The following is a 22,883-nucleotide window of genomic DNA, read 5'->3' on the forward strand; positions in this document are numbered from 1 at the left end:
GAAGAGGAAGAAATTATATATTTGATATATTTCAAACAATTCTAATGATTTACTGCCAGACAAGACATGTTTTTACATCCTCTCATCACTTACAGAGCAGTCTTGGATGTCTTGACCACAGGCAGCAGCCTCCAGTGCTCATTATCTGATCTGAAGAATTTCTTCAGATCAAACACATCCAGCTCCTCATCTGACATCAGTAACACAAAGGCCAGAGCTGAATACTGTGCGGGTGAGAGATCTTCTGCTGAAAGAATTCCTGAACTCAGGTATCTTTGTACTTCCTCTACTAGAGAATTGTCACCCAGTTCATTCAGACAGTGGAACAGATTGATGGTCCTTTCTGGAGATAAATTCTCCTTTATTTTCCCCTTAATGTATTGGGCTGTTCTCCAAATGTTATGTGAGTTGAATGTTGTCTTTCCCAGAAGCCTTTTTAACAGACTCTTACTGGTGTCTGTTGAGAGGCCAAGCAGGAAGCGGAGGTAGAGGTCCAAGTGTCCATTCTTGCTCACTAATGCCTCATCCACTGCAGTCTTCAGTAGCTTAGCTGATGACTTTGATAGAAAGACATATAAAGCAGCGAGATACTCCTGGATGCTCAGATGCAGAAAGCAGTACACCTTCTCCTGGTACAACCCATACTCCTTTTTAAAGACTTCTGTGCACAATCCAGAGTAAACTGAAGTTTCTCTGACATCAAGGTCACTCTGTTCCAGATCTTTCTCGTAAAATATGATTGCCTTTCTCAAGGTTACGAAAAGCCAGTTTACCAAGTTTTAGAAGGAAGCATTTAATAGACTTGGTTTCATTGTTTTTCATCCTTCCATCCTTCAGTTTTCTGTACCAGCTTGTCCTATTCTGGGTCACAGAGGTCTGGAGCCTATACTTGTCATTTTTTAAACTCCCCTGAATGATCAGGAAGTGTGTGTACATTTCAGTCAGAGTCCTTGGAATTTCTCCACTGTCAGACTCACTAAAAAGACTCTCAAGAACAGAGGCTGAAATCCAGCAGAACACAGGTATGTGGCACATGATGAAGAGGCTCCTTGATGATTTCACATGTGTGATAATCCTTTCAGTCAGGCTCTGATCACTGAATCTCTTCCTGAAATACTCCTCCTTCTGGGCATCACTGAACCCTCGTATCTCGGTCACCTGGTCGATGCATTCAGGAGGTATCTGATTGGTTGCTGCTGGCCGGGAGGTTATCCAGAGGAGAGCTGATGGGAGCAGATTCCCCTTAATGAGGTTAGTCAACAGCACATCCAGTGACGTTTTTTTTGTTACATCAAACCAACTCTCATTTTTCTGGAAATCTAGAGGAAGGCGACACTCATCCAGACCATCAAAGATCAACAAAACTTTGTGCCTTAACAGCTCAGTGGATTGAAATGACTTTAGTTCTGGATCAAAGCAGTGAAGCAGTTCAATCAGACTGAATTCACCCTTAACCAAATTCAGGTTCCGGAAAGGAAGAGCAAATATTAAGTGAATGTCCTGGTTTGCTTTTCCTTCTGCCCAGTCTAGAATAAATTTCTGAACAGAGACTGTTTTCCCGATACCTGCGACCCCTTTAGTGAGTACAGTTCTGATAGGTGTCTCACGCCCATGTAAGGGTTTAAATATATCATTGCACTTCACTGTAGTATCTTCTGTTCGCCTTTTCTTGGATGCTGTTTCAATCTGTCTCACTTCATGTTCATCATTGACTCCTCCAGCTCCCCCTTCAGTTATGTAGAGTTCTGTGTAAATCTCACTGAGAAGTGTTGGCTGTCCTTCCTTAGCTCCCCCTTCAAATATACGCTGAAATTGCTTCTTTAGGTTACACTTTATTCTGTCCAGCATTAGCTCCCCTGAAGAAATGTGGAAGGAAAATGGACAATTTCTCACCAGGATTCTGTCCAGTATGAGACACACACACACACACACACACAGACACGTTTTTCACTATTTGACTGTGATAAATGAAACTTTTAGTTTCACATCATACACATTTTTTTCTGAAACACCACATACATTTAGATAATAGCATAAAGTTCTTACTTTTCTCCAATATGTTAAGCAGCTCACTTCCTACTTGGTTACCTAAAATGAGAGAATTTCAAATTCATTTCTATGTTGAACATCAGTCAGTAACAAACTCTGCATCATTTCCCATATAATGTTATTTAATATATTTATTTTTCAAGACCAAAAAACAATTACATTTTATATGAAAAGCAAGAAAGGATAAAATATGATTACACTTCTGCAGGTTCAGTCTCTCAGCAAGGTCATTCAGATTCATGTTCTTCAGGATTTCAAGCGTGACCTTGAAAGCACCGACTTCACCATAGGAACGTATCATCATGTCGGCGATGCCAATTCTGTCCAATTTCTCCAGCTGACCCCTGGGAATGCGCTGATACTCTTCATATTCCAGGTGGATCAGGTTATATTTAATCTCATTCAGCTCATCTTCAGTGAGCTCCTATAGAGAATGCAACAAGAGGATAGCGGGCGAGGTTTGGGTCTGCAGAATGTCGGAGATGAGTCCATGAGATCTCACAGACCTGTTTATGGTCACTCACACACATGCGCGGAACTTTCCGCTAACAGAAGTCAGTTTTCCTGCTCACAGTCTTATGTGGCTGCTGAAGACACCTGCTATAATTTTTTCATTACTATAGGAAACACGTGCGTGTTTATTTCTGCATTATTATTTAACCAGGTTAGTCTCACTCATTTTAAAAATCTCTTTTAAAAGAGAGACTTGTCCAATATAAATAGTATAAATTTAAGATCCAATAGAGCACATTAAAACAATAGAGTCAAAATCAAAACAGACTACAAACATCATGTTAAGACAGCATCAAATATTATTATACATATTATAGATGAAGTTATTCTGTTACAGCCAGTCTATAACATTTAGTGTAGGGCAGTACGGTACAGAAGTAGCCTGGGGACGAGCACAGCGGAGAAGGAGCTTTTTGTCTGCTACTTTCAGCAACCTTCAGCTGAAAATCGTTACTCAGCTTAAGCTTCCCTGCCTTTCAGTGTCTGTCATCTATGGACAAAATGCATCAAATGCCGAAATGCTGTAGCAAACCTCTTGGTGAGCCATTGTTTAGATGATTATGACTGTAAGGAAACCAGGTCCTATGTATCGCAGTCTGACTCTGTAATAAAAAACCAAAAGTAATGTTAGCTTTATATTCAAAAGCCATTTAGCAGCTGTAATATCTTACAACCAAATCAAACTGGTCAGTTTTTACTCACACAGCCAGTTTGCAGTCACAGGCAGAGACGTCCACTGATCATTTGGAGTCATAATTATGGGCCATATTTCACCCTGTTTTTAAGTCAAAAAAGGGTATAGCCATTACATTGCAAGTTCCTTCAGTATTCAATAGATACTCTGAGATTAAACTATACACTTTTCTATCAATGTATTCAGTGCTTGAAGTGGGTCAGTACTCACAGGCATGCAGTATGTCACGCTCGGCTGCGATCGTGCTGTTTAAAAGCGGGCGATCGCTCGGGCAGGCGGGCAAAGAGCAGGCGGACAGGCATATACGGGCAAAACAAGGGGTTTAATCGAATACCGGGGCCAAGGGTACATCAAACGGGAACGAACATCAAAGACAGACAAGGGGTTAATGCAAAACAGGGACTTAAATACACGAAACAAGGCAGCAGGAAACAAGACACGACTGGGCACAATCAGGGAATCACACGTAGGTAATTAGGGGGCGTGGCACACACGAGGAGCGGACGGAGCGGGCGTCACACAGTACCAGCACCTATTTGTTTTTCTCTTCAGTGTACCGGTACCTCACAATATCTGCTGAGAGCACTGGTACCTGGCACTGAATAAGAAGGGGAGCAGTCGCACCTGGCACTGAATAACAAGGGGAGCACTGGCACCTGGCACTGAACAACAAGGGGAGCACTGGCACCCAGTGGCGGACTGGGACAATAATTCAGGCCGGGAATTTAACTCCACTCCCAGGCCACCTCTGCTGCTGCAGTCACATTTACCAATAACTTTCACTACATCAATCACACGTTCCAAGACCTGCCTTCTCTTTCTAACCTGGTCTCAATGGACGGTCATTTGCTTATCAGTCAGAAGGGTATGGATATCTGCTTTGTTGACTCTAAGAAAAAAGGTTTCAGCACTTTCTCTATGGATACTGCTTCTCTCATGTTCCTGTACTCTCTGATGGGTATGTTTCCAGGCCTGCATACCTCCTTTGACAAATGCACGGTCACTGCCTAAAGGTTTTGCAAATGCAAGACATACTGAGCAGAATAGAGAGTGATTACTTTCATTGTATGTCAGCCATTTTCTGTTTGTGCCATCTTTTGAATGTAATACATCAGGAATGGCTCTTTCAGACGTTTGAATTGGGTGATACTTAAAATAAAATCTAAATCCTTAGACTGTGGACGGGCAAAATAATCAAAAGAGATATCAAGGCTTTCACTGTCTCCTTCACCTTTCCCTGAATCATTCTCTCTCTCACTCTGCACATCTAGTTGCTCTGCAATATGAAATAAGCGGGTTCAATAATCTGTATTTATAATTGTGCAGCCATCAGTTGTATGTCCCCAAAATCACAGTCCTACTACTGATCTTATAAATCATAAAAAGCACATGTTGTTTAAAAAGTATAGCCTGCTGCCTGCATGTTTAGTTTTGCTTATCTTAAACTTTACCTGAAGGTTCCTGCTCTGACTCAAACGCTGAACTGTCCACCACCTCTAGCTCAACAGCAGGAGCATTTGCAGCACTAGTGCTACTGACGCTTCCTTCGTCACCTTTTCAAAATAAATAAACAAACATTGTAGGCTACATATTGTAGACTAGAAATGAAAAATCAAAATAACTAATACTGTATTCTTTTCCATACCATCTACTTGATTTATTTATTATTTAAAACAATTTGACCCACTAACACTATTCTGTCTACTTTTTATTCATTTTTATTTATTATATAAAAAATATGCTACATGTAGACGAAACGAAACTTGACACAGCACAGCAGCACTTACATATTGTTGCTCGTTTGTTGGTTTAATTTTATCTATTGTGATTATCTAAGTGATTTGGATGAAAGTGTTCGTTTGCCAAATTATTATAAATATAATGTAAATGTAATCTTGACCAACCTGTTCCCTTACTGGCGAACATGGCTGGGATTTTGCAGCAGCTTGCTGCGTCTGCGGCCAGTGCTTTTTTCCTTTTTTATACGCTCCCTCTCTGCTCCTCCTCTGCGTTTACGCTCCATTTTTTGAACGATTTAGTCGGATTTACCCTGTCTCTGGATATAGCCAGATATTAGGCAGTGCGTCGCTGACGTTGGGTCATGTGGGAGTGTAATTTTCCCTCCGCCATTGCCTGATTCGTAGATTGAGAGATCCGTCAATTAATTCGTAGTTGCACACCAGCCTATCACATGCCAGGCTGATCGTCTGCACAGCTGCAGCCGGCAGGCCAGAACGACCGTCAGGAAATGTCCCGGTGCTCCCGATGGCCAGTCCGCCCCTGCTGGCACCTAGTACTGAATAAGAAGGGGAGCACTGACACCTGGCACTGAATAAGAAGGGGAGCACTGGAACCTAGTATTGAATAACAAGGGGAGCCCTGGCACTTGGCACTGAATAACAAGGGGAGTACCGACACCTGATTCTGAATAACAAGGGAAGTAGTGGCACCTAGTAATGAATAACAAGGGGAGCACTGACACCTGGCACTGAATAAGAAGGGGAGCACTGGCACCTAGTACTGAATAACAAGGGGAGTACTGGCACCTGGCACTGAATAACAAGGGGAGCACTAGCACTTAGTACTGAATAACAAGGGGAGTACTGGCACTTAGTACTGAATAACAAGGGGAGCACTGGCACCTGATTCTGAATATGGAAGTAGTGGCACCTAGTACTGAATAACAAGGGAAGTAGTGGCACCTGGCACTGAATAACAAGGGGAGTACTGGCACCTAGTACTGAATAACAAGGGGAGCACTGGCAGCTGGAACTGAATAACAAGGGGAGTACCAGTACTTAGTGCTGAATAAGAAGTTGAATGCCCGCATATAGTACAGAATAACATGGAGATAATGGCTCCTGGTGTTGAATAACAAAGAGAGTATCGCCATCTATTTTTATCAACTTCAAGCACTGACTGCATTTGACTGCGCTAAAGGTTGGAGTAACTCACAGCCACACTTTCGTGGATGTTAACCAGCCTTTAACATACAGACACAGAGCCGTGGCTGGGAGAAAAATACAGCGATCAGGTAAGAAGCAGCAGAAAACCACACATGCTGTGATGCCCTCAACGCAAAACACTAACCTTTACCGTAAACAGTCTAATAGATCACTCCACCGATCTGAATTAGAAGGAAATGCTGTACTTTTTGGCTGACAAATAAAGTCAAATTAGCCCAACTAAACCCAGTTAATACAGCCAAGAGTTGGAATTTGATTCTGGGCACATTTAAAAAATATGAATGTGAATCAGCCTAACTAAAAAAAAACGAAAAACAGAAAATCCGAATTCAGTATTTGCTGTGTTGTCACCTGCGCTGAGAAAATTTGCTTTATATTTTTATCTCAAGATCTTGAAACAGTTCATATTTTGAAGGCATTTAGGTAGCTAATTTTTGTAAGTTTAACCTGTGGATTTTTTTACAGTGTATAAGTGAAACTTGAAGCTGCTTGTATGTTGTAGGGAATCTCAAAATGTATGACGCAAAAATACATTTAAAATTTTATTTTAGAGGTCAGATACTCTTAAAATAAATGGTAAGTTTCGATTTTCTACTGTACTGTGTTTATGTGATGAAGCTAGTCACACAGTTCCTGCAACTTCTACTGGAGCAGGAAGTATGTTTAACACGTACATCACACGGAAAATAAGCTCTGTGTTTATTACTATTATCACAGTGGTCTATTCAGTAACTAATAGAGATGTAACAAATTGATACACTCACAATTCGATATGATTCACGATTCTGAGTTCACAATATGATTTTCTCACGATTTTGTAACAGAATGAGCTGCAGACAAATTTATTCAAAAATATTCCTTTATCTTTCTAACCTGTGCAAAACGTGTCCTCTTAACAGTGCAACTGAAATTGAATAAAATGCTGTTTTAAAAAAACCCCAAATCAAAATAAATAACAAAAAAATCAAACGGTAGCGCTTTACATTAACTTCATAATGCTTTTATATTGCATTCATAAAACGCTCAGTACACCTTCATAATGTATTCATTACGTATTCAGAAATCAATCATAAACACCGTGCATGTATACCTTTACATCCTAACATCCCTTAACAGTTGTAATATACATTAATAACAAATATTATATAATAATAACAAACATTATAATTGTTTAATCATGAAATTTTGTTATTAATGTATTTTAAAGGTGTTAAGGCTGTTTAGGTGTACTTGCATGCTGCTTATGAATGTTCTATGAATACATTATGAAGGTGCACTGAATGTTCTATAAATGTATAATGAATGCATTATGAAGGTGCACTTAATATAAAGCATTACCAAAAACTAAGGCTTGCATGTGCAGCTTTTTAGCGTTGTTTGCCCTTTTAATAATCTTCGCTCGGGCGGTGGTGAACTGAGCTCACTGTGGTGAGGGTGGACATGCTGAAGGATGTTCGTTGTGCTATTTGTGTATGTTATCAGTCTTTTACAATGTTTGCACAGTTTTTGTCTTGTCTATGCTTTTCTCGCCGTCTTCGTTTGTGATTATCGGAAAGCTAACATGCTGCCAAACCGCCGATTTAAGATTGGGGTTGTGTGTCGATCCTCAATTTCAAATTTGCTCGCCATCTTTAGTTCGGTCAGAACCAAAAACTAACATACGACGTCGGCGGGAATACGCAGTGACATCTGACACCAAGCTGACCTCGTGAAATCAAATGTAATATTACACCACTTTTTCTGTTAAGTAAAGTACCGTAAAGTACTCCTAAAGTAGTGATTCGTTTTCCAAATTAGCCGGTTTGAATCGTCATACATTTACATCGATTTTTAACCGATTCGCGTTTCATCCTTACATGCCTAGTAACTAATGTAACAAAGTACTGTGTAAGTAAGAATTCCTGCACAAAACAGCTCACAGAGGAACACTGAGACACCCACGCAAAGACACAACAACATTCTTATGCGGCTGATTATAGTGATTTAAAATTATTAATTCGTAAAAGTTTTTTAACATTATTTTTACTTGGGTCTTTAGCGTGTCACTCTGGGATTTCCATAAACTGCTACAAAAGGAACTAAAAGCATTTTGCAAAAATATTGTCCGTCTTACCTTGAGAACTGAACAGGAAGGCAGACAAAACCCAGTGATACTGGTCTTGGAGAGAGAATGACTAGTTCTAAAGGAAGTTGCAACTTCCTTTTTTGTAGTTTTGGAAAGTGAAAGGAGGGTGGAACAGTTCAGTGGACTGACAGACAGATCCTGATGGATCTGGTCTTCCATCTACAGTAAATGACTTGCAGAGACTGTAGATTCGATCTGGTGCACCTTTAATGTCCTGGACACATCTGATCCCAGACCGGGAGGTGATGTTCTCAGTCAAGACACTTTCCACAGCACCAGAGTAAAAAGTCCTTAAGGTTACCCTGCTCACCCTCTCCACTGCAGTCCCACTGATGTTGACATATATGTAGGACTGCTGTTAGTGGATCTTTAAAACCATGTGAGGACAGACTGAGTCAGAGACTCGTTGAAGATAGAGGTGACAGGTGACTCTGGTCAGCTGGTCAGCACAGCAGGCACCCTCAGATGTTGTCCGGTCCAGCCGCCTTCCTGATGTTGACCCACTTCAGCATCCTGTGCACGTCACACTCTGATGGTGATGATGTCACCGCACTCCATTAGGAGGCAATAGCTATTGCTAGCTGTGTGGCTAACAGTAGCATGATTAGCCTGAAAACAGGAATAGAATGTGTTAGGTTTGTGGAAAAACGCAGAGCTGACGCTTGCAGCTGCAGTGCATTTCCTTGTAAGGTCCGTGATTGTGTGCAGTCTGTGCCATATTTGGTCTGTGTCACCCCGGTGGAAGTGTGACTCTGCCTGTTCCGGGTACCAGCGTTTCATGTCCTTTACAGCACTCCGAACCCCATAAGAAGCAGCTTTATAAGCGAACATATCGCCGGTGGTGAGTCCTGCGTTATACGTGTTCACTGCCTCACGGATAGTTCTATCCACCCATGGTTTTTGGTTAGCAAAGGTCTTTATTGTTGCCATGGGGATTATATCATTAGCCAGCAAAAAGAGATGAAAGGGATGACTGGACTAGGCTGTGAAACAACAAGAGGACTAGGACAAGCAGGTGGAATCGGCGGAGCTGGTGCTGGGAAACATGACATTTACAAAAAGCCAATGGGACTGGGGACCAGGAACCACACAAGATCAGACGTCAATGAGACCCAGTGACCAGGGAAGATGGCAGCAGAGCATCGAACCAAAGGGGAATCAGGTCAGACAGAGGGAGCATGAGGCACCAAACACAGGTCAACAGGTTCAACTTATGAGATATCCGCCGTTTTGAATAATTTATTTATCCTTGATTTTCTTATTTTTTACCGGATCAAAATCGGTTCAGTATTCGCGGAGCAACAACAATTTGAAAACAAGGTAACTTTCACGCACTAAATAAAAATCGAAAGAATCGTGGGGCATCGATTATTTGTGCACAGGCATATTTATTGCACCCTAAATGTGAAAATTGCCAACTATGATGACGATTGATGCATGCCCACACTATACAATCGTGTGCCCACTTCTGGATGATTGAAGATTGAAGGGATTTTATGTGCTGTACGGAGGATGGATCAATGTCACGTGACCACCGATCTGGCTCCTGATTGGTTGGACATCATGCCAGTTAATGTAGATACCCCCAAGTAAATTTTCATTTCAACATTCAACAACAAAAATCACTAAGATTGGTTAGATATTGGCAAAGTTCTGGTTGTTTAAGTGCACCATACCCTATTTACAATTTCTTACATTTATTGAATGAGGCGCAGGCTGCCCTCCGCCTATGCAGAGCGAAGATGTTCTAAGTAGTCACAGTTTTTTCTGCAGCTCTAATTGTAATTACATTAGAACAAAAATCCCATTTCAGGCATATTAAATCTTCAATATCTCTGGTTCTATTAAAGATATATTGACAAATTTTTTATGGTTTTTTAATCTCTTTCCATTAAAATATGTGTGAAGTTAATCAAGACAATTTGGTGAAAAATCTCCAAGTCCCTAGACTTGGGGGCTAGAGCAGTATGGATCACTGACAGGTCACCAGGGAGGACGGGCCAAAGAAATGCCACTGAGGGACAGACAGGGGGACCAGGACTGAGGAAGGGGAAGTGGGAGAGAAACTGGGGAACATATGAAGCTTCGGGCCCTATAGGCAGTCCATGGGGCTGCTGCCGGTCCGGCCCATGCGGAAGGTCTGGTTGGACCTGGGTCGAGTTGGGAGACTATCGCTGTGGATGGATTTGGGGCAGCAGGAGCTGGCAACACTGGCACCTTGTGGTCCTGTGGTGAACCGGCAGGGGTCACTGAGTCGGCCCAGAAGGGATCTGGGTAACATTATAATGTAATCAACACAATGTAATCAACTGAGTATGTATTTGCACCTTTTGTAAGTCTGAGATTCTGTTAGCTACTTTATGTTAGTCCTGAATCTATGAATATTCACTTTTATTAACGTATATTTTATCACAATGTTAAAGGATAAATATATTATCAACCTTTTAGTTAGACAATGTGTAAAAGGCTGAAACTGCCTAGGTTTACTACTGAAGGAAGGGATTCGCCTGAGTTCATCCGAAGTTCACGGCTGAGCATTTTTAAAAAACCAAGTGGAGCTGCTCGCGCCACCGTTATGTTCAGCCGAGAGACCAAACGGTAAAAGAAATGATGGACAAACTTGTCACCTAGGGGTGTGGATTTAAGGGAATAAACAATTATTGTGAATGGCTGAAGGAATGATGATGCTTAAGTGACGAGATATTGTTAAATGATAAGAACTTATATAAAAATTGATGTAAAACAGTACTGGACACACTTTACGTGTCCAGCCTTGGTTGTAACTTCATTGTTGCAATAAAGACTGAATTCTGGATACTGCACAAGCGGACCTCTGACTTCTGATTTGGCGGGGAAGGAGAAAAAAGCACGACACTTCAACACCGTGTATGATGTCAGTGGCCACCCCAGGTACGGGAGATGTGAGGCTGAAGCTGGAACCTGCAGCTGGGCAGTCATGAGCAAGGAACTGGAACAGGGGCCAGAGCGATGGCCATAGCATCCAACTCCACATCCTCCTTTATAACATTCTTCTTCTTTTTCCCTAGACAATGAACTATCGAGGCGCGTTTATGTTATAAATATCCAAATCATCCCCTTTCATTTGCACCAAATGGTCAATTGTTTGGGAACTGGCTGATTTGACCCATATTTGGAGTTTCTGCGAAAAGGTGTGTATAATGCCCCGAGGAAACCCCGCTGCAGTACGACAGTGCGGCATGCTGGGAGACAGCGCTTGGCTCATTGATGCCGTATTATGTTAAAACACATAAATTCAACCCTAAAACGTATTGTCTAGTTTATTCACAGACATTATATTAAACAGTGTATTAAAAACAGTACATTTATGTTAAAGATATTTTTTTCTAATTTAAAACATTAGTGGTACCGCTTCTGTGTTAATGCCGTATGCTCATTTTAACAAGGATTGGCCGCGATATTCCTTGATTCTTGTTGTCGAAATGCTTAGGGTGTTTTATTTTAAATAACACCGAAAAGAGTTTCATTACTTTAAAAACGCTATGGTTAAAGGGTCTTATTTGAAATAACAGGGCCACATGTGACCCGTTGGTATCGCCATTTTGAAATGGGTGCCGGCGTGTCCTCAGTGCGCATGGGCATATGTCCGCCGCAGGTCTGCTTGAGTGAGTCTGTGGTCAGTGCGCACGTCAGAACCCCGAAAATCATTTGTCGCGCGTAGTTAGAGGGGAAAGGACACGCGGGATCTTCGCGCTGTTTGGTTTATCAAAGTGAAAAATGTGTCTAATTTAATAACGGCTTATGTGTTACATCCTGTTCAGGGTACGGGATTTGTATAATAAGGTCATGAAACGTAAAGTATTTTCTGATTCTTAAAGCACAATCATCTCTAAAGTACCTGACAGTGCAAAGAAAGAAAAGCGGGTCGCCCCTCCTCTGCCCCTCCTTTTTATTACAGCGCTCCCATTTTAATCCTGCTTCGCTACAGCTTATATGGAAACTAAAGTAAGCATTTGCCTATATTCTGTATCATGTATTTTTTTTCGTGGAAAGCAAATGGAAGTGGTTTACTTGGTTCGGTAACCTTCAGTGCTGTTTTTGGTCGTTGAGAGAAAAAAAATTACCGACCTAGGAAATACTTGGGCAAACACGGCAAAGTAGACAAATTTAAATTAAAGCGAAACACGTAATGGGTGGCGAGGTGGACTGGAATCCGATTTAATACCACGAAATCGCATCAGTAATGAAAACATTAATCACAAACAAGTTGCTGGGTGAGTGAGCGGGCGGCAGTCAGGCAGACGGGGATTTATTGGACTTACGAGGACTGGGGAACATCTCACACTGACTGACATCAATGACGGACGAAGGACTCAGGTAAGACACGGACTGAAATACACAGGACTGATTGAAAATAATCAGACACAGCTGGGTACAATCGGGAAAGAACACGTGGGTAATCCGGGGGCGTGGCACACACGAGGAGCCGACGAGCAGGGCATGACAGGTGGGTGTCCAGAAACATATATTGTCGTCGTGTACGGAACATTTCAGAAGTATTCAATGAGGGGGAAAAAACCGAGTCCACCTATGTACCGAAGGGTGATACGTTTTTCTGCCAAAGAAAGACAATGTTAAGTTCCACCGCCCAGCACTCAAAACATTAAAACTGTTAACTTTAGTTGTTTTACTTAAATAATAATCTGTAATAATCTGAACGTTGATGATAAGGTAAGTTTCATATAATGAAATGTATGTTGGCGCCCCGTCCTAGAGACCCTCGATAGGACAAGACAGTATGGATGGATGGATGGAAGGATGGATGTAAATGACTGTTACATTTTTAAGCGACCTGAGTCATACCATTTGGCTTTCATTACATAATCATCTCACATAACATTTTACACATTTTGTATTATTATTCAGTGTTTTAAGTTTTAATACAGTCTCCTTTGGGGTATTTTTCCAAATATGTCCATTATAGAAATTAGGACTACAACAAAAAACGGATTTTATTTGGAAGTGGAATGATATATTTTTAATATATTCAATGTAACATTCGGAAATCTTACTATAACCTACTTCAATAATAATAAACCCAGATTCTTCCAAACATTTTAACAACAGAGTTGTTTCTGCAAAACTGAACACGTGAGACACAAGACACACTCGCACAGAGAAAATATTTGCATCAAGAATCAAGAGACGATCAAAGAGCAATGAACCAAATACTGTACTTGACTTACTGTGCTCTGAAAATAGTACATAATCCCACACACAGCCTCTACGTGGTGTAGGACAGCACCGCTCAGAGTCACAAAGATACAGATATGCAGATAGCACACCTCTGAAGGTCTAGAACCCCAAAGGTAGATATTTTGTTTCTTTAGAATAACAACAGTTCGTTCAACATTCGTATTCGAATTCAGTGTGAATTTCTAAATCACGTTACACGGGTAACAGAGTTTATTCTTAAGGGAGATGGCAGCTCATTTTGTGTGATGTCAGCACCAGGAATAAATAACTCTCTAACGTTTGGAATTTTAATGTCAGAGTGTCCACTAGGTGGTCATAAAAGCACATTATTTCTGGCTAGGCTAGGGTTAGGGTTAGAAAAAGTATGGCATATCCAGGCATCAAAATGTGTTTTTATGATAGATCTGGGATCCCATAGGATGACTCCATAACATGACATTGATTCCATAATAGACAACAATCTGCATCTAGCTGTTCTGATTCTAGCAGCCAGTAAGGCGTCCCTCTGGCTACCATTACAGGCAAAGCAGGCAGCTTTAAACAGAATGCAGGCATATTAGCAGTGTTGTATTTTCTCTTTATATCCTGCAGAACCATGGAAGCTGAAGTATCAACAACTGCAGCAGGCGGCTTCCCTTCGAAGCCAGCTTGCTCTCTCTCTCTCACACCCCGCATGCCTTTTCCCCCCATGTTCTCCATGGCATGGTGCTAACGAGCCACACCTGTTCCTCCTTTATGCCTGCCTCTCGTTTTAATCCTCATGTGGATGATCCCAGGTGCCAGGATCCCAGGTGCTCCCTCATCTGTGGTGTATATAGTGCATCCTCATTTACAACCCATTTGTAAAGCCCGAGAGCAACAGTGACCTGGAGGAGGCAGAGGATTTCGGGGAGAATGCAGGCCTGTGAATAGAAATCGCCAGAGTGGACACCTTACTGGGCCTCCTATGGTGGCAAGGAGTCTGGTCTGGTGGGCTCTCTGAGGCAGGTGTCAGAGACAGGAGCAGCCTGGTGCTGGAGGATGCCCTCGAGGAGCTGGGGGATTTCCTGCGAGAGCTGGCTTATGGAGCAGAGGTGTAACATCTTGAGCTGGTGGAAGGCTGCCTATTCAACACGAAGAGGGAGGTCAGCACGCTGCAGTTCCACCCTGATGCTCCAAGGGTCCCTGATGAGGTCCACCAGCCTCCCCAGGTGCTCTGCCTGCATCTAGTGGCATTGAGGCTCCCCCATTTCCCATGGACTCAGGTGAAGCAGCCACAAAGCCCTGGCTGTTCGTGATCGAGGTGGTCTCTCCGCTGCCTGATCCCTGGCTGTTCGTGATCGAGGTGGTCTCTCCGCTGGCTGATCCCTGGCTGTTCGTGATCGAGGTGGTCTCTCCGCTGCCTGATCCCTGGCTCTGCCAATCAGCACTGTGCCCCCTTCACTGTACCACCACTCTTCCTGTTGGCTCTCCACGGCCCTCTGAGGATGAGGATGGAGCCCGCACCCTGCCCAGGGGATGCCGCCGCCATGCCCTGCCCAGGGGTAGTTCCTTATCTGGGCAGCCTCTGCCCCTTGGCCTCCCACTCCTGGCCCTGCAGCTGTGGCCTCTGCAGCTGATGGATTTGGGGGAGAATGAGGACATCAGCCAGGCCGTGGTCTCCTGCACCTGGGGCACAGCCAGGCCCCCGCTTGTTCACCAGGAATCTGTGGCCCCTTTATACTGTATTTTAATTAAAAATAAAGTTGTCCTCTGAAGAGGGGGGTGGTGGTGGGCAAGGGAAAAAAGGAATCTGTGCCCCCCCCCCCCCCGCGTGTGTTGCTCTGCATGGGCTGCATGGGCTGCCCAGATGCCTGTAGTTGTCTAACAAAACTAGCCATGAATAGGGTCGGCGCTACGGAGGCCGGAAGCTGTAACGATCGTGTTCAGTTTACCCTCGATCACTGACGACAATGTGAGCCTCTCATTGGTGGGGCGGAGCAACACAGCCCCAGGGCAGTAGGACGAGAGCGCGGAACAGCGGCTCACAGTCAGTAAGGAGCAGCACAACCCCGGGGCAGTGGGACGAGAGCGCGGAACAGCGGCTCACAGCCAGTAAGGAGCAGCACAGCCCCGGGGCAGTGGGACGAGAGCGCGGAACAGCGGCTCACAGCCAGTAAGGAGCAGCACAGCCCCGGGGCAGTGGGACGAGAGCGCGGAACAGCGGCTCACAGCCAGTAAGGAGCAGCACAGCCCCGGGGCAGTGGGACGAGAACGCGGAACAGCGGCTCACAGCCAGTAAGGAGCAGCACAGCCCCGGGGCAGTGGGACGAGAGCGCGGAACAGCGGCTCACAGCCAGTAAGGAGCAGCACAGCCCTGGGGGGTTACACTGCGGCTAACAGGCCGAGCCCTCGTCATTTACAGCCGCGTCTAGGTGTGGTCTGCTCCTGCGTCATTTATGCAGATCGTGGAGGTTACACTTCGACTAACAGGCTGAGCCCATTGCTAATGTATGGGTGCAGCACTTGATACACACTCACAGAATGCTGATTCATTGCATGGAGTTTTCGGTTCACTTACATTTTATTCATTTTGTGTGTGGTAAGTGCAATAACCAGAGGAAACATGATAATCTATTCAAACGTATCTGTGTGATTTAGACATGAAGTCAGGGCAAGAGAAAATGTTATTTACTGATTTTCAAAGTGTTCTCTCATCGGTAACACTTTACCTGAGGCAGCACAAATAATGTAGTATTATGCTGTTACTTCGGTATTAATTAACCACAAACTAAGGCTTGGTGATCAGCTTGAATTTGTCTGTAAATATGGCCGCTGCACACGCTACATCTAACCGCGGCTGTCGTGGATTTTTAAATGTCACCCGGCAGGAAACGGCAACATCACGTTCATCTCAAAAGGGAAAATGCTGAACTTCAGCGACGCGATTTCTGTTCCTGCAAAATATACGGTTGATTTATGGCTCATAATATTATTGATTTTTTATTGAGAAAGAACACAAATGACTGCTATTTACAAGGTGGCATAACAAGAAGTGCCCCGTTAAAATGGAGTAATAATGGTATTTTATAAATATTGCGCATAGATCCGTTTTCTTATAATTTAATTCTGAGCGTCTTATATCTAGTACTCTATGTTTTGTCTCCACCTAGTGGCAACATTGAAACGTACACATTATTTCCGGAAGGAGCGCTTATTCTTCTCATTGACGTGTTCAGTGGGTCCTTCTGTCTGACAGGTGCGCAGGGGCGGACTGGCCATCGAGAGCTCCGGGACATTTCCCGGTGGCCTGACGGTCGTTCTGGCCTGCCGGCTGCAGCTGTGCAGACGATCAGCCTGGCATGTGATAGGCTGGTGTGCAACTACGAATTAATTGACGGATCTCTCAATCTACGAATCAGGCAATGGCGGAGGGAAAATTACACTCCCACATGACCCAACGTCAGCGACGCACTGCCTAATATCTGGCTATATCCAGAGACAGGGTAAATCTGACTAAATCGTTAAAAAAATGGAGCGTAAACGCAGAGGAGGAGCAGAGAGGGAGCGTATAAAAAGGAAAAAAGCACTGGCCGCAGACGCAGCAAGCTGCTGCAAAATCCCAGCCATGTTCGCCAGTAAGGGAACAGGTTGGTCAAGATTACACTTACATTATATTTATAATAATTTGGCAGACGAACACTTTCATCCAAATCACTTAGATAATCACAATAGATAAAATTAAACCAACAAACGAGCAACAATATGTAAGTGCTGCTGTGCTGTGTCAAGTTTCGTTTCGTCTACATGTAGCATATTTTTATATAATAAATAAAAATGAATAAAAAGTAGACAGAATAGTGTTAGTGGGTCAAATTGTTTTAAATAATAAATAAATCAAGTAGATGGTATGGAAAAGAATACAGTATTAGTTATTTTGATTTTTCATTTCTAGTCTACAATATGTAGCCTACAATGTTTGTTTGTTTATTTATTTATTTTGAAAAGGTGACGAAGGAAGCGTCAGTAGCACTAGTGCTACAAATGCTCCTGCTGTTGAGCTAGAGGTGGTGGACAGTTCAGCGTTTGAGTCAGAGCAGGAACCTTCAAGTAAAGTTTAAGATAAGCAAAACTAAACATGCAGGCAGCAGGCTATACTTTTTAAACAACATGTGCTTTTTATGATTTATAAGATCAGTAGTAGGACTGTGATTTTGGGGACATACAACTGATGGCTGCACAATTATAAATACAGATTATTGAACCCGCTTATTTCATATTGCAGAGCAACTAGATGTGCAGAGTGAGAGAGAGAATGATTCAGGGAAAGGTGAAGGAGACAGTGAAAGCCTTGATATCCATCCATCCATCCATTTTCCAAACCGCTTATCCCATTGGGTCGCGGGGGGTCCGGAGCCTATCCCGGAATCAATGGGCACGAGGCAGGGAACAACCCAGGATGGGGGGCCAGCCCATCGCAGGGCACACTCACACACCATTCACTCACACATGCACACCAAAGCCTTGATATCTCTTTTGATTATCTAAGGATTTAGATTTTTTTTTTAAGTATCACCCAATTCAAACATCTGAAAGAGCCATTCCTGATGTATTACATTCAAAAGATGGCACAAACAGAAAATGGCTGACATACAATGAAAGTAATCACTCCCTATTCTGCTCAGTATGTCTTGCATTTGCAAAACCTTTAGGCAGTAACAGTGCATTTGTCAAAGGAGGTATGCAGGCCTGGAAACATACCCATCAGAGAGTACAGGAACATGAGAGAAGCAGTATCCATAGAGAAAGTGCTGAAGCCTTTTTTCTTAGAGTCAACAAAGCAGATATCCATACCCTTCTGACTGATAAGCAAATGACCGTCCATTGAGACCAGGTTAGAAAGAGAAGGCAGGTCTTGGAACGTGTGATTGATGTAGTGAAAGTTATTGGTAAATGTGACTGCAGCAGCAGAGGTGGCCTGGGAGTGGAGTCAAATTCCCGGCCTGAATTATTGTCCCAGTCCGCCACTGCAGGTGCGTAACCAGACCTTTTACAGGGGGGTGGGGGGGGGGGGGGTAAGGGTGCCTGGGCACCTGCCCCTTCTGTCTGACAGGTGCGTAACCAGACCTTTTTGCAGTAGGGTGGGGGGTAAGGGTGCCTGGGCACCTGCCCCTTCTGTCTGACGGGGGCTTAACCAGACCTTTTTGCAGTGGGGTGGGGGGGGTAAGGGTGCCTGGGCACCTGCCCCTTCTGTCTGACGGGGGCGTAACCAGACCTTTTTGCAGTAGGGTGGGGGGTAAGGGTGCCTGGGCACCTGCCCCTTCTGTCTGACGGGGGCTTAACCAGACCTTTTTGCAGTGGGGTGGGGGGGGTAAGGGTGCCTGGGCACCTGCCCCTTCTGTCTGACAGGTGCGTAACCAGACCTTTTACAGTAGGGTGGGGGGTAAGGGTGCCTGGGCACCTGCCCCTTCTGTCTGACGGGGGCGTAACCAGACCTTTTACAGTGGGGTGGGGGGCAAGGGTGCCTGGGCACCTGCCCCTTCTGTCTGACGGGGGCGTAACCAGACCTTTTTGCAGTAGGGTGGGGGGGGTAAGGGTGCCTGGGCAGCTGCCCCTTCTGTCTGACGGGGGCGTAACCAGACCTTTTTGCAGTAGGGTGGGGGGGGGTAAGGGTGCCTGGGCAGCTGCCCCTTCTGTCTGACGGGGGCGTAACCAGACCTTTTACAGTGGGGTGGGGGGGGTAAGGGTGCCTGGACACCTGCCCCTTCTGTCTGACGGGGGCGTAACCAGACCTTTTACAGTGGGGTGGGGGGGGTAAGGGTGCCTGGGCACCTGCCCCTTCTGTCTGACGGGGGCGTAACCAGACCTTTTTGCAGTAGGGTGGGGGGGGTAAGGGTGCCTGGGCACCTGCCCCTTCTGTCTGACGGGGGCTTAACCAGACCTTTTACAGTAGGGTGGGGGGGTAAGGGTGCCTGGGCAGCTGCCCCTTCTGTCTGACGGGGGCGTAACCAGACCTTTTACAGTGGGGTGGGGGGGTAAGGGTGCCTGGGCAGCTGCCCCTTCTGTCTGACGGGGGCTTAACCAGACCTTTTACAGTGGGGTGGGGGGGTAAGGGTGCCTGGGCAGCTGCCCCTTCTGTCTGACGGGGGCTTAACCAGACCTTTTACAGTGGGGTGGGGGGGTAAGGGTGCCTGGACACCTGCCCCTTCTGTCTGACGGGGGCTTAACCAGACCTTTTACAGTGGGGTGGGGGGGTAAGGGTGCCTAGGCACCTGCCCCTTCTGTCTGACGGGGGCGTAACCAGACCTTTTTGCAGTAGGGTGGGGGGGGTAAGGGTGCCTGGGCAGCTGCCCCTTCTGTCTGACGGGGGCGTAACCAGACCTTTTACAGTGGGGTGGGGGGGGGTAAGGGTGCCTGGACACCTGCCCCTTCTGTCTGACGGGGGCTTAACCAGACCTTTTACAGTAGGGTGGGGGGTAAGGGTGCCTGGGCACCTGCCCCTTCTGTCTGACGGGGGCTTAACCAGACCTTTTACAGTGGGGTGGGGGATAAGGGTGCCTGGGCACCTGCCCCTTCTGTCTGACGGGGGCGTAACCAGACCTTTTACAGTGGAGTGGGGGGGTAGCGTTGCCTGGGCACCTGCCCCTTCTAACTGATAGGGGCGTAACCAGACCTTTTACAGTGGGGTGGGGGGGTAAGGGTGCCTGGGCACCTGCCCCTTCTGTCTGACGGGGGCGTAACCAGACCTTTTACAGTGGGGTGGGGGGGTGATTTTTTAATAAGACAAATTTCATTATTCAAATAAATAAATTATTTTATTTACTGTAAACCACTGAAGTAGGTTAGTACCGGGATATAATTACATTTTCCAGTGTTCTTTGTGTCTGTTGTCTCCAGTTAAATGATTGTTATACACATTAATTGTGTGTCATTGTGTTTGTTATGTTCAGCTGCAGAAATACAGTGAATTTAACTTAATCCACCAGACTGTGGTTTCATTATGTTACTCAGTTATGCTTTGGGTGACGCTGAAGCAGAACATTAATAGGACAGAACAGAAAGTCTTTATTGTCATTGAACAGGGAGGAAATACAGTAAATAGGCATAAACATATAAAATGTACATATAAAGGGGAGAGGGAAAGTCCCCCCCCCACTCATCAGGAGTATATTTAGTTAGAGGTTAGTCAGAGAAAAAAAAACTATAAAATTATATTCACTGAACACAGGCAATTATTTTAGTCAAACATACATTTCAGAGTAAAAAGGATTATAAAGGTTAAAAAGCAGAGATTTTACCTTTTTGCCAGGAGAACGAGCAACACGTCACAGTGACACTGAGGAGTTTATATGAACACAAAACCCAGGATAGAGGGGTTCAGTGAATGAGGAGGTGAATCTGTACAGGGGGGTCAGTCCATCAGAGGAGACTCTGTAGAAGGACAGAGTACCAGCCCCCCAGTCCAGATACACTCCTACTCTGCGGGAGCCTGAGGGCTTTATGGGTATGTCAGTCTGTTTATTATTGTGAGAGACAGAGTAACTGTCAGTATTACAGTACAGACTCCATGACTTGTCATTGAATCCAAGCCCACAGTCATCACTCCATCCTTTCCTCCCGATTCCTTTATAAGTCACTCCTATCCAGGCTTCATCTCCACTCCACTCAGCCTCCCAGTAACAGCGACCAGTCAGACTCTCTCTGCACAGAACTTGGGGGTAGCGGTCAAATCTCTCTGGATGATCAGGATATGGCTGCTCTGCCCCCCCTGTCACCTTCCTGTTCCCCTCTGACAGAGACAGTTCTCTGTTTGCTGTGTTGGGGTCCAGCGTCAGCTGGCAGGAGTCTGTAGGCAGGAGGAAGAGCGATTAATCCCATCAGGCCGCCTGTACTTTACGTTTCTGTACGATATAAAAACAGCACAACTTCCCCTAAGGAAGCGGGAACTGAAGTTTATGAAACAGCTCAGGAAATGTCGGAGGGCGCGCGACGGCGGCGGGAAGAGCCGCCACAATGCGGCGCGAGCTAAACTAACACCTTAATTACGGGTGAATAAAATTACAAGGCAGCGACATTCATCAGACACATTCACAACAAGCATATTTACCGCAAAACCGCGCATGAGATCAATACTAAAAGTCAGTGTCTTTCTTTCTAACCGCTAAAGCCGGCGCGTGCGGCGCCTTGCTGCTCTGTCTTTCTACAGGATGTTTACCTTTGGCCATCAATAACCGAACATTTAAGTAATATTATTAAACAATTAGGCTGGGTTGAACCAACATGGTTTAACTTGTAAATTGGATTAAATCAATATCTACTAATCCTGTATAAGTTTAAACCTAGTTTAAATTTAGTTTACAATTAATCTTGGGTAAATCTAAACCTTTGTTAATCTTAGTTTAATTTCCACTCCAACCTAGTTAAATTCAAGTCTGTTGCACCAGTGAATTTAAATTAAGTATAAAGATGGATTAGCAGTCATATGTAAAGCAGCCCTCGAGGAGGTTTATGTTACGTCTGTTGTAGTTTTATGGAAAACATGACTGTATTTCTTTGTTGGTTGAGATCAGAGGAAAGAATCCCATGTAGGAAAATTCGAGACAAGATAAACTCAGACTTTGGCGAATTGCAAGAACAGAACTATGACAATATTGAAATATTCTTGTATATATGTATAAATATATAATAACTATTGTTGTAACTACTATAAATGTCACCAATAACATGTAAATCTCAAGTGGGTGTTAAGAGATAAGCCTAGAAAAAGACTGTTGGAATTTGCACTACTAATTTATAAAGATTTCCGGGACGCTCCGAACAGGACGATTGTGCCATATCGCTGCTGGCGTAGTCTTAAATAGTTGAGTCCGTTATTTCAGATTACAGCACTTAATTTCATTGATCCGTTTGGGTGCTTTATTTTTTGTGATTGGCCATTTCCTTACTTCATCTAAAAGTAAGAATTTCCCCCAGTAAAATATAGGGAAGCAATGTGAACTTATATTACAATTTTAATGGTGAAAGTCTTTATGGCCAGATATGTCTGTGAGAAATTTGGTGATTTATGGTCGCTATTTTGGTATATTAAGATACATTAAGAGGGAGACATGGTGGTGCCTCACACCTCTGGGACCCGGGTTCGAATATCCGCCTGGGTTACATGTGTGTGGAGTTTGCATGTTGTCCCCACGTCGTGGGGTTTCCTCCGGGTGCTCCGGTCCCCCCCAGTCCAAAAACACGCTGAAGCTAACTGGAGTTGCTAAATTGCCGGTGTGAGTGAATGGTGTGTGAGTGTGTCCTGCGATGGGCTGGCCCCCCATCCTAGGTTGTTCCCTGCCTCGTG

The 22,883-nt window shown here is 44.4% G+C and overlaps 2 protein-coding genes across 5 annotated transcripts in view; both read right to left on the reverse strand.

Annotated features, from left to right (window-relative positions):
* The window catches only part of LOC125740076 (NACHT, LRR and PYD domains-containing protein 3-like), a 50,537-nt gene that overhangs the window by 11,510 nt on the left and 16,144 nt on the right, over positions 1–22,883 (reverse strand). For 2 of the 4 annotated variants that reach the window (XM_049010788.1, XM_049010786.1), the window contains one exon: positions 21,316–21,386. The exons of 1 other annotated variant lie outside the window; for it this stretch is intronic. In XM_049010788.1, coding sequence (XP_048866745.1) covers positions 21,316–21,386 — 71 coding nt within the window. Of the gene's footprint in view, positions 1–20,588; positions 21,387–22,883 lie in introns of those variants that run through there. One more of the 4 variants, XM_049010787.1, reaches the window with a different exon arrangement.
* On the reverse strand, positions 627–4,360 carry LOC125740077 (NLR family CARD domain-containing protein 3-like). Its single transcript, XM_049010790.1, has 6 exons — positions 3,467–4,360; positions 3,265–3,337; positions 3,095–3,164; positions 2,248–2,473; positions 2,047–2,088; positions 627–1,856 (listed from the first exon to the last, which is right to left on the reverse strand). Exons 3-6 carry the CDS (start codon positions 3,107–3,109, stop codon positions 706–708), a joined length of 1,434 nt encoding a protein of 477 aa, XP_048866747.1. The 5' UTR covers positions 3,110–3,164; positions 3,265–3,337; positions 3,467–4,360; the 3' UTR covers positions 627–705.

Source organism: Brienomyrus brachyistius, chromosome 4, assembly GCF_023856365.1.
Source record: "Brienomyrus brachyistius isolate T26 chromosome 4, BBRACH_0.4, whole genome shotgun sequence".
NCBI lineage: Eukaryota > Metazoa > Chordata > Actinopteri > Osteoglossiformes > Mormyridae > Brienomyrus > Brienomyrus brachyistius.